Source organism: Opisthocomus hoazin, chromosome 7 (assembly GCF_030867145.1).
Source record: "Opisthocomus hoazin isolate bOpiHoa1 chromosome 7, bOpiHoa1.hap1, whole genome shotgun sequence".
NCBI lineage: Eukaryota > Metazoa > Chordata > Aves > Opisthocomiformes > Opisthocomidae > Opisthocomus > Opisthocomus hoazin.
In genome coordinates this window covers 49,943,523-49,963,472 of record NC_134420.1, presented here as the reverse complement: position 1 = coordinate 49,963,472, position 19,950 = coordinate 49,943,523, and the positions used below count along the sequence as shown (strand labels likewise).

Here is a 19,950-nt window from a genome sequence, read left to right as displayed (position 1 = left end):
CTCTGCACTGCAGCACCTGCACATAATCTCAGAAGAAGTGGGAAGGCAATGCTCCACTCGAGCAGCCCCCTTGGCTCCCATTTGAGCAGTTTCATTGCTGTAGTGTGAGGCTGACACAGTCCAGATGAAATAAGAGAGATTGGAGGGGGTCAATCCCTTTGCCTTTCTAGGAAACTGAGACATCCCTAGAGGAAGACTTCAACGAATAGAGGAGTACAAATAGACCATTCTGCTTTAACATCTTCAAGAGACCAGTACAGGGTTTGGCAGGATGTTCTTCATCGTTACAAATAACAGTGCAATCCACTTGGGATATGCTATGTCTCTAGGAACAGCCAAATACATAGCTAGGACTTCAGCAGGAAAAATGAGCATGGCTCTGCCAGAAAGCATAAACTGAAAAGAACAGTATTTGCTATTACGGTCTATCCTACCCCTTTGCCTAACTTTCTTAGATCAGAACTTTTTTATTAAAAGCTCAAGCTCCTCTGGTAGTGGCCGATGAGAGACTATGTACCCTTCTTGGCTACAGAGAAAAAGTTTTAAAACATAACCTATAGAGATTGATTTATGAAATACAGTGACATGCTATGCAGAGAGCCAAGTAAAGTTCCCTGTAGCCTGGAACCAGAAACATTACAGGCTCCCAAGCCCCGCACTAACCCAGTTCCTGTTCAAGGGTCAAAGCTGGCTGCCCCAGGGGATCAGGCTGATCCCCACAGGCATTCCAGCCTTCTTGGGCCAGCTCAGGTTTCTTTCATACCACATGGTATTGCACTGCACAGATACACCCTGGCACTTCAGAAGTAAGCACTCAAAAGAACCATCCCCTGACTCCAGATGGATCTCAGGCTGATCCTGCTACCTTTGCCATCAGTGCTTTCATCCCTAGCAAAGAAGAGGAAACCAACCCTGGGAGGAAATTCACTAGGCAAACTATTTTCTGCTCAACTCATCCAAAGCTCCACTCAATGAAAGCGCTGCCTGCTTTGATGTCCGAGAATAACTCACTGCATATGCAGTGAGAACCCTTCTCAGCCCATACAGGCCGTCTATTCTGGTCAGACCCTGCTCGGTGCAGCTGTCACTGTTACGGCAGCACTTCTGGATTTTGTCAGGATTGTGACAGTCCTTCTCCATTAATCACAGTTTCCCCATTACCTCCACTTGCCAAAACCAGAACTGAGTAAAAGCACAACAGCCAGCTTCCTTACATCTCCTAGCGATATCTGCGGTAACTCACACTGCGGCCTAAGGTGTCTGGAGGAATGACGGAATGGATGTGCAAAGTGCTAATTAGGAACATGGCTTTCCTTTTGAAATATTACATCTCTCCAGTCACCTCATTTCCAGGTGCCTCCCCTGACATCCACGAAATACACTTCTCTTTAGTGAATAGCCTATACTGGATTCGTCCTCATAGGCCAGGAAAGGCACATTTTGAGCACGTTTTCTCAGCAGCTGAAAGCATTACTGGGCCACTGCTAAGAGCAGGTGGCTATTAGGTAGCCTACAGCTCAAACCCAGCCAGCACCAGCCTGCCTTTAAGTCGAGACAGCTGCTCATACACATCTCCTGTCACTGCCTAGTCAAGTGAAGATTACAAAGCACATTATGATTATCTGTTTTCTTCCTCCTCTTCTTGTTCTTAAGTGGTTGCTTGGGTTTTTCTTCTCACAGAGCATTATGAGCCTGGGATGGCTATGTAAGCAGCTCTTAGCACATTGTGCAAGCTAATAGAATACAAATGATTATATAAATATTAAAGCTGCTGAAGATTTTCTTGTCTCTGCTTTCTCTGCTCCATTGGCTTGACTTAAAGCACACATAAAAATGGCCTCTGCTAAGTATTATGTTCATAGCATCAATAAATAAAATTAAGATCCTGATTTAAAGAGACACTAAGAAGCTGTATCTCCTCTTGATTTCAATCAAACTGGAGTGCTCAGCGCCCATGAAAGTCAGGCCCAAGGCTCTATAGATGAAAACAGAAGGACTTGATCTCTGTATGACAGTTTGTATTCAGCAGGGCAGTTTCATTTCTTATGGAAGATGATCACATGCTCTTTTCTAGTATATGTGCACTCCCTTGACCAACCCAGAGGTCAGGCAGGACTCTGACAGCCATCGCTTGCATCGAAGGACTGACACAGAACATACAAGCCCTGACACCACGAGTCAAGCGTCAGCAGGATGGTAACTTGTTAGGGGCTTACAGCCACAGAGCAACATCTAGCCCAGCATCGCTGTTTCCTTGACTCCCGTATGAAAACTCAGCCTCGCCTTCCTCCTGACATTAAACATTCAAAGAGGATATTATGACAACCCTCCAGGCCGAATATAAATTAGACCCACCCAGCCACACCCTGCGAAACACAATATTTGTATAGAATAACAACATTAGGGAGAAAACTCTTGCAAGAAACTCTTGTTCCAGGATTCTAGCTAGGAAACTGACTGACAGAAAACTTAAGCTTGCTTTTCAGCAAGATTTTTTCACACATTTTGCAGATGTCAATACCTGTATCACGATTAATCACAGTAATCATAAATTCTGTTAGAAGCGATAAGAAAGAAGACAAAAGCTTAATGCAGGGGATAACACCCAAACAACAGCTGCACTAGGTTTCAGATTTGGGCAGAGGCTTCATCTCTGCCACCCTCTCCCCCGCCCCCAAGGAACACTATTCTGGTCCTTGCTGCTAGCCAGGCAGTCCAATCTGTATTACCCCCGTGTGGATTTTCTCAAAGTTGTGGATTAATTACATGCACGGGCAGCCAGTCAGCATGAGACAACTTGGTTTGGGAGGCCAGCTAGCTATTCCTGACCAATGCAGCAATACTGCTGCCTGGACTTACCAACACAATACACTTCAAGTCCACACATCACATTATTGCCACATCTCCATTATATCCTCACACTGCATTCTCCTAACATAATTTACGTGCATGTTTTACGCTACCTTCAACTTTTATTGTTCCATTTTATTCTAACTCTGTATTTTCCTGGAAAATTGGCAACTATATTCCCAAGTGAAATCCAGGACCTTAAAAAAATGTCCTAAATAAGCTTTGAATTATCTTTTTTTTCACCCAAAAACATTGCTTAGTAATCAAAGGCCATTTATCTTTTTTTAATGGTTATTGCCTCCATGTCTAGAAGATTGTAATGCTTTCTTCCAAATAGTTATCAGCTTACAGAAAACACCTCTCACAATACCATAGGTATTTCTTCTGTAATTCAAGCACAAAAAGTCTGATTCTGATCATAAGCTCATGAGTTTTGCAGCCGATGTCTTCTGTCCAGCTGAATGACGAGTTTATCCTTACAGAGCTGCTGCACTATCAGTGTATAATTCAGCATTAGGGAAAGACATTGAGCGTGTAATGAAAGGCAGGAAAGAGTGATGACTTCAAGAAACCGGAAGCACAGAAACAAGAATTAATTTTAAATAATTACCTCTTTAAGGCAGCCCATAAAGTTGTTGCTTACTGGAGAGCCAGGTAAGTCAGCAGTACTGGGGCTCCCTCCCACGTAAAAGAAGTCATCCGATCCCAGCATGGTGTAGTCCTCCTGCGTGTAGCCCGTGGTGGTAAGGATGCCATCCACAGAGATTGTCACCTGTTCAAGGGACACAACGGACAAAGAAAATCCCAGCAATGACCTTACAATCCTGAACAGAACAAGTTACCTCCCCTATATTTTTATGTCAGTTTTATTCAGGATTTTGTTGAGATTTGGTATGTATTTTTTAGTTCAGCCAAGCTCCATTTTCTGGTCTGCTTCACCCATAAGAGAAATGCTCCAGCATCTGGTTCTGCCCTTTCTGGTCTATCAGCAGTGTCAGGCTGACCTGGCAGTCTACCCATCAAGATGCTTTCCATCTATTCAGGCCAGAAAATGGAACTGTCCTTGAAAGAGATTTCTCATATCAGCTGATTTTATGATTAATTAGTATTTATTTTAATGATTACAGTTAGTTATGGTTGTTAGTAAAAAAAAAAACACACTAATGAAGACGAGGTTGGTATTTTTTATTTTTTATGTTTCTTTTGCTCACAGCACACTGACAATCATGCATTCGGGGACAGGGGGGGAGGGATCTCACTTTCAATACATTATGGATGTGCATGCCATGTACCTAGAGAAACACACACCCACCACCGAAAAAAAAATACAAACTAACTCATAACCAAAATATAAATAGGAAATAAATCAAAACAAAAAAAAAAAATCAAAATAAATCAACCACACACCAACAAGTATGAGAGAAGCAGAGATAAGAAAGAAAGAAAGAAAACACAAAGCGTGCACACACTGCACTTTGACATGTCATGCCAATATATATCTGGAGCTCAGAAAGATGACAGGAAAAAAAGAGAGAAGACAGAGAGGGAGAAGAGAGAGAGAAAACTATTTCACACTTGCATGCAATCAAAAATAAAAATACCAAACAAACCCCAAAATAATAAAAAAACCTCAAAACCAAACAGAAACATCCCCAAAACGTCTAACCCCAAACACATGGAGGGTGAAGGGGGACGGAAGAAGAGGGAGGGAGAAGAGCAAATGAATTCGATGTGTTTTGCTTAGACGTTGTTAGTGGTTTGAAGGGAAGATGGAGGAAAATAGATTGAGGCCAGGAGGAGATGGGCGAGTCACCAGACGTGGACATGCCATGCAGAGTGTGTACTGAAACAAACAACCGGCTGAGCTCCTGTCGGCCATGGCAGGTAGAGGTCAGAGAGAGAAAGTGAGAGAAAGAGCAAGAGGGAGGAAGAGGAAAGAAAGAGGAGGGAGGGAAGTGGGGGAAACTCAGGAGAAAGGACGACAACTCCGGCCAGTTTGCCTGTAATAGCCGTTGCCACAACAAAAGGGTGAGAGAAAAAGAGAGCCTTCACCACCACAGACTAGAGGCCCTGCAATGGTTCTGATCTAAAAACCTTCAGAGTAAAAAACAAAAAGCAAAAGGGGAAAAAAAAGTAAATTCAAAACCAAAGAAAACAAAGAAAGCCAAACTCAAAAGCAAAGGACAAAAACCTCAACAATTTATCACTGGAATGGAAAAGAAAATCTAAAGAGGGAGGTGAAGAAACCAGTGAAAGAAATGTCCAAACCCCATTTCCAGAAGAGTTGTGTTAGTTGCTTTTGTTGCTCATTTTTTCCATTAAAAAAGAACAAAAAAAAAAAAAAAAAGCAGAGGGGGGAAAAAGTGTTTTCCATTAAATTAAAATAAAATTAAAGGAAGAAGTAAGTATAAAGGAGGGGGGAAAAAGAGGGGGTAGGGGAAGGAAAAGGCAGGTAACACACGGCAAACCCAAAAAAAGAGACAATAAGAATGATATCTACCAGACAATGTAGTTTGTTTACCATAGCGTGTCCAATGCCTGAGTGCTTTGCGGAAAAGGGGGAAGAAAGGAAATTAAAAAATCGTGAACAGAACGATTGTTAATTAAAATAACTAAAAGCAAAGATGAGTCGTTAGGGTGTTAGTACATTAGTTGGTTAGTAAAAATGACACATTGCATGAATGGTCTAGTGTTAGTCTTTCAAAAAAAGGCGTGGGGCACCTGAGACACACAAAGTGAGAAAGAGGACAATATGACCAGGACTCTATGGGGAACCATGCCATCTAAACTGTAAAGAAGAAGGGTGCCGCCTAGTCTTCCCACCCTGGTATTAGTCATTACCTTCAACCCTCATATACATTATCCAGGACAGACACAAAGTTGAAACAGTGCAATACTTACTCTTCCAGCACTCATCAATGTGCTTCCCTTAAACAAGAACCTTGCCCTCAGAGATGTACATGCACAGTACACAGTTCACCCCTTCAGCACAAGCCCAGCCACGGCTCCATCTTCCTCCCACCACCACCCACCTACATTCCTGCTCCTCTTCCAAGCCTCACTACCCTCAACAAGCGCTGCAGAATATCATAAGCAGGCCAATATTTCCTTTGACTGAAGGAGATTCAGATGAAGATGTGTCCAAGACTCTGAGTCTTCCTTCCAAGTTTCCCAGTCTGCAGGTTTCTTTACAGCAGGTGAGTTTGTGTCTTTTAGGAGAAGCACACAAAAATACCCGTGCTTAGCTGTTTGCCTGTAGCTCATTTCTGTCATCCAGAAGTTTAGGAGCTGAATCTTTCCTACTGTAGAAGAAATGTGTCCAGGAACTGCGTAGGAAGAAGTGTATTGCTTGTGTCAAGGTTGAAGACAGAAGATTGACAATATTTAGCGTCCTTCCTGTTATACTGCATCTGTATTGCAGAGGAGCTAGGAGAATTCACCAGTCAGTTCACTTAGTTGGGTTAAGCAGAACTTTGCAGTTGTTTTGTTAATCCCTCCCCCAAGGCATACAGACGCCAGCTGTTTGAATCTATACATTGTTTCTGGCTTGCTTTTAGCAGCTAGGGAACTCAAAAATCTTTACAGCAGATTTTGCACGGTGACTAGCTTCAGCGTTAACAAGGAAATGCAGCCCATGGAGGCTCCAAGTCCTTGTTCCAGTGTGACTGAAGTTGGCAAGAACTATCCTAAATTACACAAGCAAGATCTATGCTGCCTCATGTGAAAACTATCTGCTTGAGAAGTTCAGCAAGTTGTGCACTGACTAAGGAATTCAGTTTGTGAAAAAATCATGGCATTGAATATAATGTCCCAAGTTTATTTTATTTGTCTATGGGAATGAAATAATAATATTCTGTACTTGGGTATAACAAGCACAAACTCCTGAATTGTTCATCAAGGAAGACTCACTCTCAGTGGTATCTTGTGTTAGTAAATCCACTTTTACAAACAAGGGACTTGGGAGTATGGGACAGAGGGGAAGAGCATGCTAAAAATGACACAGAAGGTCAGCAGCAGACTTGAAGATAGACATAGGAAGTCTGACCTTCAGCCTCCTCCGCTCCTCCCCCTCCCACCAGACCACACTGCCCCAGACATGCTCTGAAAGCCCTGGTAAAACACAGCCATGATCCTATTTCTAGTAAAGATTTCTCACAAGGCAGGAAGAAGGCTTCGTTTTGACTGAAATAATAAGATAAATAAACAAGGAGATTTGCTTTGACATTAACAATCAGTACTCAAGGGAATCTGTGGGTTCACTTGGTTTGTCTCTAAGGAGATTAACTGCTGTGATAGTCATTTGATCAAAAAAACAAAACAGCACTTAATATTCTCTTAGCTTAGCTACAAAACATTTAACAGTTCCAAAAAGTACTGGGCAAAAGTCCAGCTATTTAAGGTTCTGCTCCAGTTCTAGGAACAACCAAAAAATTATGCAAATATTCCTCCATCTTCTCCCAACCCCAAAAGGAGCAGAGGAAAAGACTAAATGGCATCCTGAAGCTGCTGAGAGCCCATTTACCTGGAATTGTTTTAGCTTTGGATTGTATTCTTGGAATTTCTACATTTTTTTTTCAAGTTCATTTTAAAGAGAAATATATTTATCTCCAGTGCCATGTTTTCAACCAATTACAAGGAGGCTACTGATTTCCTTATAATTCTTCTATATTCAGGGGCAATGCTTTTTAGGGTTTTTTTGGTTGGCTTTGGTGTGGTTTTTCTGAAGAAACATGAGCATAGCTGGAAATCAGACTATCAAATGACTCATGTTACGCTGCAACTTTACAGGTGAATGTATGTCAGGAAAGACACAGAGTAGATAATTTCTTACATACAAAATTATTTGGGATACACAAAATTATATTGGATGCAATAAAGGACACAACATCTTATTTTATAAACAACAAAAAAATCTTTGTCCTTTGTTACATCTTTTATATGAAGATATCAAAGGACTTCACAGGTTCATAGCCTGTCTGAAAAACGGTTAATTATTTTACAGGCAGAGAAACTCTCTCTCATGTGGACATAGACAAAAGCAGGAGACATAAGCTGCTGGATGCTGCTGTCAGAATGGAGAAAAACAAAATTCCTTCATCCTGCACTTTATTTAGAATGGTGTCTATCTTTTTTTTGTTGTTGTTAAACGAAGGATAAGGTCAGGATATAGTGTGACCATTCTTAGTACTAAAAAGTGTCCATAGCAGATATTAATAAGTTACCAATCATTCAAGTTTTCAATCTTTTCTAAACTATTTATCCTGGAGATTGAAGGGATTTAAGATTTCTTCATCCCTAGTAATATTAAAAGTAAGAATGCACAGTACCTGACAGGAAGGCTGCAGCATTCAAGGTTTCTTCTTATGATAACCGTAGTTAAAATTATCAATAATTTTTGGATGACAACTTTCAGGACTAGCAGGATTGCTTCTCTTCAAGGCCTCATCAGTTCTAGTTTTAGGCTCTGGGTCAACGTCTTAATTTTGAGACTGAACTTGATCAGAAGTTAGAAAAGAAGTATCCAGGGAAAAGATGACTCAAAAAAATTCCAGCCTCTTTGGTATTTATTGGTTGAACTGTATTCTGTTATGTCTGTTTATAGAATTGGACTTCAGATCACCTCTGCTAATTATTTGTAGTTTGATTTTAATACTGGCCTTTCTTTGGAAAGAGTACAGCCATCTTATTAAAACATCCTCTCTTTTCCCAGTCAAGTTTGGCTCTAAGAATTCAGGATCACATGAAAACATCCATAGCGCATAGATCAGGAGGATCAAAAATTTGCAGTGCTGCTTAACAGCTAAGGGAGTCCCTTTGCTTTCTAATAATTGCCAAAGCACTGTCCTGCTCTAATCAAAGACGAAGAAGCATGGGTGTATTTCCATTTCTCTGTGGACCCAGAAAATAAACTAAAAAAATTCACGAGCTGAAAGATTAGGAAGAGAAAGTGAGAGCCTTCCATCCACCGTTTTGTCTGTGACCCTTCCTCACTTTCTGCTTCTTCAAGATTCTTGGCATGAAGCAAGGATGCATTTTGCTTCAGGCACATTCTTCCACTGAAAACCCATTTCCAACAAAAATAAAAAGTATGATTAACTGAAGTGACCAGTAAGCTATATTGAGATGTTCAGAGACCAGCCATTCTGAGACCATCTGAAAACAAAAACCACATCAAATAAAGCCATAGAATCTGACCCTTCGAGACTGACAAACCTCAACCAGTTGGTGCATCTCCCTCACTGGACTGGTGGGAACATCTGAACGAAATAGGATCATTAAGACGCATCCACTGCATAAAAAAATCAATTTGTAGCTGCATATAAACTATTCAAAACAGATTCGTGTTGCCATACTAAGAACCCTGCAGCCTCATGAAAGTCTGACAACAGATTTTTCACCGAAGACCCAGACATCCTGAGCATGTGGAAATACAGGGATACAAGTGTGAAAGACATACAAGTATCTTCAGCCCCAAACCCAAATATTTAAAAGAAAGATGCAAAATCGCCATAACAGATAAATTATGCACTGACTTCTGCTAGTAGATACCATTTCTGATCCCTGGCACTAATTAAAATGTATTTGTAAATACAGGATATCTTAGCTACTGTAAAATGTTACCACAAAAGCTGTTTTCTCAGCAAATGACATTGTATAAACTTAAACAAAACAATGAAGTGTTGTGTTAATATTCACATTAATGAGCAAATAAACAGATCATATTGTTTTCACAAATCGATTTTAAAATCATAGTTTACAAGCTATTTCTGCTGCCTCTACCAACCAGCAAGACACCAAACAGCTCCTATTCACAGTGTAAACCTCATTTATTATGCAGCAGATGGGCCTTAGTGACTTCATACATTCACTAGCTTTCAGAGCAAGGTTATTTAATTTTATCTTATCTATTTATGTCTGAATTTATATTTATGAGGAAGGCTTCAGAATTTTGAGACTAGCCTACTACCAAATACGTCACCTGATAGAGTTGTCTGGTTAGAAAAGCAGCATGCAGATGTGCAAAGTTACAGTGGTAAAATCAAAAAAACTTTTCCAAAGTGGAATTGTAGGGTGCAGGATTGATCTGGGTTTACTTGGCTTTTTTGATCCTTCCTCTTTTCCAGTTCTCACAGCCAACAGAAGAGTCTCATAGGCAGAGACCCAAGAAATAAAGTAGAATCTCATTATAGAAAGAAGAGGGGAAAAAAAATCAAAAAGAAGAAAAGAACAGAGCATCAAGAAGACTCAGAAAGACTCCAGCCAATTAATTCCAAAGCTATAAAGTTAAAATAATTACACGCATACCCACTAGCCTGCATACCTGCACACTCACATGCACGCACAAAAAAAAAGAAAAAGTAAAGGAAAACCGAGACTTCCAGAATTAGAATTATGACATCATGGCAATGATTAAACCAATTAACAAAACTGAAAGAAAAAGGAGAGAGGTTTAGAGCATTGGCTGTTGGAAGAAGACACTGTTCCCACAGTAATTAAATGCAACAAGAATATTACTGATAAGATTGAATCATAATTAAGGAAAAAATAAAATAAAAAGGGGAACAGAAAAAGAGAAAAGAAAAGGGAGACTGAAGTAAAGTTGTGGTACAAGTTTTTCTTGTTAAATCAAACTGGAAAAAAAACAGAAAATTAATGAAGTGGAAATGAAGATATCACAACAGGGATAAATTCCCGTCAACTAATGGTTTTTCACTGTCCATTAGATAGAGGCTCAGAAAAGGTGGAGAAACTCTAGCAATTCTGCCGAGCATCCCCATTTCTCCACTACTCTCTCCCATCTGTCTGTCCCAGTAACACAGAAGAAATTTTTCCCCAGCATTTTCTCCCCTTCACCATTACCTGCCGCAGGTTGCGTGTCACCTTAACGTCGTGCCACGCGTTGTCATTGAACTTGCCATTGACTGGCTCCACAATGGCCTCGAAGGCCCCAGACCCCAGGTTAATGACCAGCGAGACCGCACCGTCTTTGAGGGCCAGGTTGACATAATCAGCTGACTTGCCGGTGTGCAGAATGAGCCCGTTGCGTTGCCATGTCTTGAAGGAGAGAGTGATCTCATCGCTGCTGCTCTGGATGGGGTTTTGCGACAGGTCATAGCAAAGGTATTCAGAACCACGGAAAGTGGCCATGTTCTCATCTCGCGCTGGAAAAAAAGGGAAACAAAAGCACTGTTCAGCAGTCAGCCAAGGAAAGATTTAAGGTTGTCATGAAATTTCTAAGCAATCCCACAGCACTGTTCACGTTCTATACAACTATATATCATGGCATGCTAATGATTGTAGAGCTCCTCTTCTAACATGGCTGCCAAGAGAATTAATGGCAGGGTACTCGGTACTGAAGAATTTCAGTGCTATGTTTTCAGTTTCCCTGCAGCACTGTCAGCATAGGGACCGTTCAAAAGTATGCAGTGAAGTCTAGGAAAAGTACATTTAAAGGCACTGCCATAAGACACATCCTTCGTGGGAGAATGGTGGAAAACTACTTTTCACAACATGACCATCACGTATGCATCATTCCAAGAGAAACTGAAGTCTCCCAAAGATTAGTATTTAGATTCATTGCTAACGTTATCTGAACTTATCTTAACCCATCTGCCAGAAAATTTAAGACAGGCATCAAATAGAATCCTGACAGAGCTGCCCCTCTCTTTTAACTGAAAGAGAGACCAAGCAGACAAGAGAGCCACATCAAGCGTCCTATAGTTCCCTCCTTTGAGAGCATGAGGGAAGTCCACATAAAACATGTTGTCCACAACCATAAGTACCGACGCCACTCGTAAACACGTCTCAGAACTTTGTTTGATCACGGTATCCAGAAAATCTGTACTAGACAAGCATATCTTTTTCATACAGCAGAAATAAACATGGGAGAATTATTCACAGCACGTGATGTGAAATATTTCCTCATTAAGGAAAAAAAAAATCTTTTATATACATTAAGGAAAACCACTGAACTAACTTCTCAGCAACTGGAGGCAGCATTTGAATGCCACAGAAATCCTTCACACGAGCTGGTAGTCTGCTTCCCAGTGCCGGGGCTTCCACAGTCACTCCAAGCCAGCTCTGCTGCTCACATGACTCAAGCCAGCTGCGTGCCCCGGTTTTGCCCAGTGGAAGAAATACAGGGAGGTGATGGTAAAGCTTGCAGGAGGGCTGTCTGTAGCCTGGTCCTACCAGTGCCACGTGGGGCAAAGTGGCACATACAATGGAGTCTATACAGATCCCCCCACTCCGCACTGCAACACCTTTCTGACTCTCAGCTGTGAAAGCAAGTCTAAGCATGAATAACTAGATGGTACAAGTAGTCAAGCTATCATTGCTTACAATCCACTGCATAAGACAAGTGCTGGTGCTATTGTCATTGATGTTAATAGCATTTTTCTCCTTCATTTTGTCTCATTTGGTAATTCTAGTACACATTAGCCAGAATTTATTAGTACAAGACTGAAGGGAAAACACTTGTCGTCATAGCCCTTCTTGAAAAATAACTACATGATAAAATCTGTGCCCTCACAGCATGAAACAGTGGTGACAAAACAGTACACTTGCAACATGAACGTGTATCATCCTCAACTGATAGGGCTGCTTTAAGCAGAGACTTTCGCAGGCTTGATTTGGGGTATCATAGAATGAACTCATTAAAAAAATCTGGGCACTCTGAAGGCAGCAGTAACGTGCGTTTGCACTTACGTAAGCAACCCATGTGTCTACGCACCCCTGCGAGCAAACAGTAAGACAAATTACTCCACAGAACAGTACAGGTTGGGAGCCAACTGGCTCAAAAGCAGATTTATAGAAGACAACCTCAGGGTCCCAGCAGACAAGATGAGCATAAGTCATCAGTGCCTGCCCTTCAGCAAAGGCCAGCCTTATCCTGGGCTATGTTGGCAGGAATGCAGCCAGTAGGCCAAGGGAAGCGATTCTTCCCCTAACGGACACTTGTGAGATCACAGCATTTGTACTCTGTCCAGTATTGAGCTCCCCTGTATAAAAAGGACTCCAACACACTAGAGTGAGTCCAGCAAAGAGCTACCATAACTCTCAAGGTGCTGGAGTAGGTGATGCCTTCAGAGAGGCTGAGAGAGCTGGGTTTCTTCTGCCTCAAGGAGAAACAACTCAAGGGAAATTTTACTGCTCTCTGCAACAACTTATGGGAAAACATAGAAACATAGACAAGGCAGGGTCAAATTCTTCTCAGAGATCTGCAGAAGAAGGATGAGAGGCAACAGACACAGCTGGAATACAAGAAATTCTCTTTCTATATCACAGAATGTTCGGGGTTGGAAGGGACCTCTGTGGGTCATCTAGTCCAACACCCCCCACCCCCCCCCACCCCCACCCCGAGCAGAGTCACCTACAGCAGGCTGCACCGGACCTTGTCCAGGCAGGTCTTGAATATCTCCAGAGAAGGAGACTTCACAACCTCCCTGGGCAGCCTATTCCAGTGCTCCATCACCCTCAGAGTGAAGAAGTTCTTCCTCACGTTCAGACGGAACTTCCTATGCTTCAGTTTGTGTCCACTGCCCCTTGTCCTGTCGCTGGGCACCACTGAAAAGAGCTTGACCCCATCCTCCTGACACCCACCCTTGAGATATTTATAAGCATTTATAAGGTCCCTTATAAATAAATATAAATAAATGAAAAAATGTTTCATCTTGAGGATAGCAGGAGGGGCCTAGAGAAACTGTGAAGTCTCTGTCCTTAGAAATACTAAAAACTTGATTATGCACAGTCCTGAGCTGCCTGCTCTAACTGGACCCACTCTGAGCTTGTAGTTTGACTACATGGCCTCGGGGGGTCCCGTCCAAATTACTTTGTTCTGTGATTCTATTCTGAATACATTTCAGTACCACCAAGGAGCGCGTATGCTTGTGTCGGTGTTCAACTAGCCTAAGCACAGAGGGCTGATATTGATTGTAGTTCTGAAAGTCAGAGCCCGAGCGCTTAACAGCCCTCTCCACGATGATAATTCCTCTGCCTAGTCACTCCTGATCCATCGGAAGGGAACGTGTTACAATCAAGTCAGACACATGCTCTATGTACCTGCAGGTAATTCCCATCAAATAGCCGGCATCTGAGGGCAGGAGTCAAACACAATCATTATGACTGAGCCTTTTTTCCACAGCTGTAGATGTGCAAAGCACTGAATACACATTTGACATCTTTGGGAAGTGGGGCACTGGGGCTTGATTGCTCACTCAGTACAAGACATATTAATAAGGCTCCTTTACACTTTCTCAACCACTTAGACAAAATCTCACTGGTTTACTCTGTACGAAGGAGAAGGCAAAGATTAGATTAGAAATCTAATTGGTCGTTTAAGGCAACCACTACATACTCATCAAAACAGAGCAGAGAAAATTCGGAGAGATATTACTCTTACGTTTATCACTGGTTTTAATACAAGGTGCCATCAACCCACCTCTGCATGCAACTACATCATCTGCCTGTTTCTTCCAGTCATCTGCTGCTGACCCTTGTCACAGATGGGATTCTGGACCTGATCCATCTTTGTAACCTTCCTGTTCTTGGGAGAAGGTCATGTATTTCTGTTTCGCATCTTGTTATGGTGATTTTTTTCTTCCTCCTGCGGCTGCTCTGGACAGACATTCAAATTTGCACCCTAAAATCTCCCTGGGGTTCACAGGCCAATCCAAATTCATGTCTGTCCACCTCACATCTCATAAGCACAACTCCCAATGTCAACACACTCTCTTAAAACTGTATTCTCCAAACCACTAATTCCTAAACAGTTTACCAGTGGCCATGTGGGTGACCGGTTTACCAGTGTCATGAAGGGCTTTAGCGCACAGATTAGGATCCAATCGCCAAAGAGCTTGACTGTGTATTCCTCCAAGCTACAACACAGTAGCCCGTGTCAGTCCACGTGAGATGCTTTTGACTAAGCACAGCCTTTCCATGCTCTCCTGCCTGTTAGGACGCTCTGACATATGTGATAGCTATGACCATAAAGCACACGAGAATTACTGTAGAGCATGGAGGAGAAAAAGGGATACAGGTTCTCTCCACAACATATGAAGAGAAAAAGCTCTGAGTAGGCTGCAGGTCTCACGGTATTTCCATATGCTTTCAGGCACAGTCTGGTGACATCTGGAAGACCATGGTGTGGTGAACCGCTTGTTATTTGTTAGCTTGTGACTCTTGTGCTGTACATTTCTGAAGGCTCCACAAATTGCACTGCGATATTTATGGCTTCTATATTCTTTAAACAGTGGTAGTGTACCAAGGAGCCTCTGCACAGCAACACAGCAAGCCTAGAATAGCTAAACTTAAGGCCTAGCTCAAAGTCTACATGAATCCTTGGTTTATGTTACCTTGAGCAATGATTAAACCCTGGTTTTGGTGGGATGTGAAACCCTGTATATAGTAAGTGATATTAACTTGAATTAATGATCTAGCTGTTTAAGTGTGACAAAGCAACTGTATAAAATAACATTCACTTAAAACAGCATTTTGAATGTTTGCAAACTCTTGATTTATACGTGATTTGCAAGATTTGATTTTTACCTCAGTTAATACTAGATACATTTACAAAAATCAGAATCTGAAAGCAGGTTAGTACATGTCAGCAATTAAGTCTATTTCACTTGTTAATATTAAACTAAACTAATTATTTATTTTCTAACATGCTCACATAACTGAGTTCTCTGCAACAGCTGGGATTTGCAGAGACCCAAGACCCGTACAAAACTCCACATTCAGACTTAAACCCTCGACACATTCAAAGCCTCACAGAAATCACCAGAGTAGAAGCAAAACCCAGCATCTTCAAACTGACAGACACAGACCTTTTCCTTGAATGAATGGAGCCACCCATCACTGTAAGCAGTGGGAAAACATTATCATTTTCTGACTAATCACTAACAGGCACAGCTAGCACATTAAGCAGCTATAATCACCACCCCCACCGCAAAGCCAATTTTGCAAGTCTCAGATCTATACCCCTTCAAATCCCTAAATCAGCCATCAGTACATACTGCAGGCTGATAGCAAAAACAGAAACAAAAGCAGGGCCAACAAATACCTAACCCAAGCTCCTGGTTCTTCTCATCCCTGCAGAAATCCCAGAGCTTGCAGAGTCTCACATTTCCAGGAAAGCTAAAGACCAGGGATCTTTCCTTACTGTCTATGGATATACTGCCTGTTCAGGAGAGCCAGATTATCATTTTAACTTCAGGTTTTTACATGCAAAGCTGTTGCTATGTGTTCCTGTACAAGCTCCTTCTACAATGGAGGACTCAAATATTTAGAATTCACAACATCACTAGGAACTGGAGAAACCTTGGCATTTCAATTTACATATGAGGAAACCAGCGCACAGATATTTTAATGGATTTACTCATGGCCGCCAAGAAAGTCAATCGTAGAGGAAGCACTTGAGTTCAGCAGCTCATAGCTCCCCATCCTGGGCTCATTGCACAGGTTCTCATACATTTGAGCAGGGAAACCAACCTCCTATTTTTCTCCAGTCTTGCCAGGAAGTCACACTAGCAAAGAGGGCGGAGCCGAGAAGTCTCTAAAGTTTTGGATTAGTTCTGAAAATAAATACCTCATGACTGTGAAGCTGAAAATAGCAAATCTTAGAAGCACTGACTCTGCCCAGGGGCATAAAGTTTAATACTCAACAAAAGCAGCATCTCATGTAACATGATTTCTGGCCTCAGACACAACTAAGAAATATTTAGAAAAATATTAAATGGACAGTGACTTTTCTGAAGTGTCCTGAAGAAAACTTCAAGTAGTTCTCTTGAGAACAAGAGTCAGCTGCTCACCCTCTCACCTGTCAAAACCTACTGCACACTACGGGTGTACTCTGAGGCAGACCCTATCTCATTGGGGTTTTGTTTACAGCCAACATTGGAGCATGTCTTCTGCCAGTGACAAAAGCAAACTCGCTGCACTGCTTCAGAATTAATAACCACTCCAGCTTTCGGTGGGATTTACCTTATCTGAGTGGTTCACTGGGCTTTGCACGGAAGAGCCTGTGCTGCCTGATAATCTAGGAATGGTCTAACACTGTCAAGCGCCAGGCTTCTCTGCCAAAGCAGCGTGCATTAATGAGGGAGGCAGCAGAACAGCCGGGTACTGCCTTGACTTTTTGTAAAACAGAGGTCAACAGGGAAAATAGTATTTACAGGAACCTCCCCCTATCATTTAACAATTCTCTATAACTTTGGAAAATCTTACAGGTATGGAACTTGTTTTAAGAAAAAACCTGCTTCCAAAGTTGGTCACTGACTACAGAACTGTTATTAAAACAGAGGACTGCCATCCACCATGGGGGGGGAGGGGGGACAAAAAAAAAAAAAACCACCAACTTCACTATGAATCCAGAACACAGAAGGAAAAATACCAATGCACTCAGAAGGTATTGTGGATAGATTAATTAAGTTAGTGCAATAAGGATGTAACATAATGTTATAAAACACAGCTATGCAGAAGGCCTAAGTGCAAGGAGGTAAAAATAGGCAGAAGTTGTCACTGGTGTCCTCAGTCCTGCTGCTTCAGTGATGGGCCCCCTTCACCCAAGGACATGCTGGTGGAATCAGCAGAGTATTACAGCAGGGCTGTGGTACTCAGTAGCTATGAACTCACTGCACTTGGGCATCAGCTATGCTTTCAGCAGCATGACATTTAACACGAGGAAACCATCTAATTTATTTCTGATGGGGTGACTGGCTAATATCATGATCCCAGCAAGCACAACTGAACTCGATATTTCTGAGAATAAATTCTGTGGCAGTCTTCCGGTACTGTTGAAATGAACAGGTATTCCTGCTTTGTGACCACATAGCTGGGTATGGACATGGCTAAACATCTATGTGCCAGTGCAAATATCTTTGCCTCCTTTCTACACTAAGTCTTACACCATAAGCGATAGACCTAAAGTTTTAAAATTCTAACTAGGCTGTTGGAAATCTTTCGACGTGAGTCATTATGAAGTCTGGAAAGAATAAAATCTACATATGAACCATGTGAACTAAGGGGAAAATAGACTTAGAAGCTGTTCTAAGTGATGAGCTGCGAAAGATCAAAGCATCAATTCCCAAAGGAGAAGGCAAAACTCCAGACTGGGCAAACCCCCACGAACTCTACTAGGAGGTAATTCTGTCTTGGGCAGAAGGGTTGTCCTGGGAGTCACCTGTAATAGCTATGATTCTCAACAACGTTACAGAACAATGAACGATTTATGTTCCAAGTCACTTTTACATCTATCTGATGTTCCCTCAGAGGTTAGGGGAGGAGGAACTGTATATCAAAAGTCACAGAAGGCAAGTCAGCCAGCACCTCTGAAGGACAAAAAAGGTGAACTATTTCCATCACTCTCTGAAAGAGTGGTCCAGTGACTGAATGCTGAAACCCTAATGAAAGCCCTCAGAAACAGTCACAGCATCTCACCCAGATTCACGTTATTAAAAAAAAGCTGGATAGTTTAGTAACAATCAGCCTACTATTTCAAAAAGATGGTGACAGACTCCAGTAATAACTAAACAGCAGATTACTGCATCCTCCATTAAGTTATCCAAATCCTTTTGTTGTGTTCCTCCTTTATAGCCTTTGGGCAGAAGAAAAAAAAATATATATATACACAAACAGTTCTGTTTTTCCTAGCCTGATCATTATGCACACCACCTGACTGAATCAGTGACACCACTAATCAAACGCTCTTATAAGGTCCCATGCTCTCTCCCTCACATAAACACTTTTGTGCTCCCAGTGGTCAAAAGCAAATATTTGTTTGAAAAGTCTTACAGAGATTATTTAATTATTTAGATACAGAAGAAATTGTCCGCAAAGCTACTACACATGAAGCATCTTCTAAGCCTCACCAACAGCGATACTGATCCACAGAAACTTTAAAAGCCATCATATACTGCATTTATACTCCACAAACTGTAAAGTAAGAATATCTAAGTCACCTTAATGTCATAATGAGATGACTTAACTGATTGCATTGATAAAACCTTATATAAAGAATATTGCTTCTAACTTTAAGGAAATTATGGGAATAAATTTTCAGAAGAAAAAATTTTTGCTGTTGGAAGAAAATTGTCTGTAAAATCATAGAAAGACATTATAATGGAGAAGATTAAGTCCTGAGCTGGAGTCCCACAGTAAAAAGGGTAGTTTCCCCAAACTGCTTACTAGCTTTAAATCATTCTGGGTAATGTTAGATTTTTCAGAAATAGCATCATTTATTGTTTCCTCAGGCCCCTCATTCTCACTTGCTGTATCTACATAATTTGTAACTTGGAAGCAGAGAAGAATCACAGTAACAAGATCAGAAACCATGCAGGTAAGAATCAATGGAAGACAACATCTCTTGTCATGTTTAAGAGATGCAAAGAGCAACGTTAGCCTAGGAACCCAAAGCAACAGTGAGATGCACTCAACAGTCAGTGCTCTTTCAGTATCAAATTCAAGTTTTGCACATAGTGTAGCAGTTCTGATCCTACCCAAAAAGCTCTTTGATCTCACCAGGAAGAGGAAAGCAAGCATTATGATACATGAGGGAACATCAAGTGTCTAGCATGAATCATGCCCACTCCTCTGTTATCTGCCACTTTACATGTTACCCCCCAAGTCTACAGGAAAATGCTTGTTAAAAAGGTCCTCAAATTGAAGCCCAGAAGAGATGAAGGAGACCTGGCAATACAATGAATGTTCGTCTTTTTGTCAAACCTGACTAATCTATTATTTCCCTGAGCTCCAAAGCTCTTAACGAAAACAGGAGGAAGAACTGCTTTTTCTAAACATACTGCACAGGAGCTCCAGAGCCACAGGTTCCGCTGCTGCCTGTGTCCTTGGACAATGCTCTTTGGGCTGGCTCCAGCACAGAGGAGGCTCTGACTCCCCGCACTGCAAACCATGCCTAAGAGGTCCAGAACCAGCCCTGCAAAGTGACTTCGCTCTCCTGACGAATTTGGGCCACTGCACAGCAAAGCCTGAGAGCAAAGAGGGGGAACAGACACGATGGTGCCTGAATCTTTAACCCAAAAAAAGGATGAATATCCCCTAAGTTCCCAATCCTCAAACAGCTGACGTGCTATCTAATGCAAA

At 41.7% G+C, this 19,950-nt stretch overlaps 1 protein-coding gene across 11 annotated transcripts in view; it reads right to left on the bottom strand.

The window, feature by feature from the left end:
• The window catches only part of NRXN3 (neurexin 3), a 1,053,133-nt gene that overhangs the window by 761,957 nt on the left and 271,226 nt on the right, over window positions 1-19,950 (bottom strand). For all 11 annotated transcript variants that reach the window (XM_075425785.1, XM_075425786.1, XM_075425781.1 and 8 more), the window contains 2 exons: window positions 10,711-11,012; window positions 3,461-3,622 (listed from right to left, as the gene is read on the bottom strand). In XM_075425785.1, the coding sequence (XP_075281900.1) occupies window positions 3,461-3,622; window positions 10,711-11,012 (464 nt within the window). The remainder of the gene's footprint in view (window positions 1-3,460; window positions 3,623-10,710; window positions 11,013-19,950) is intronic.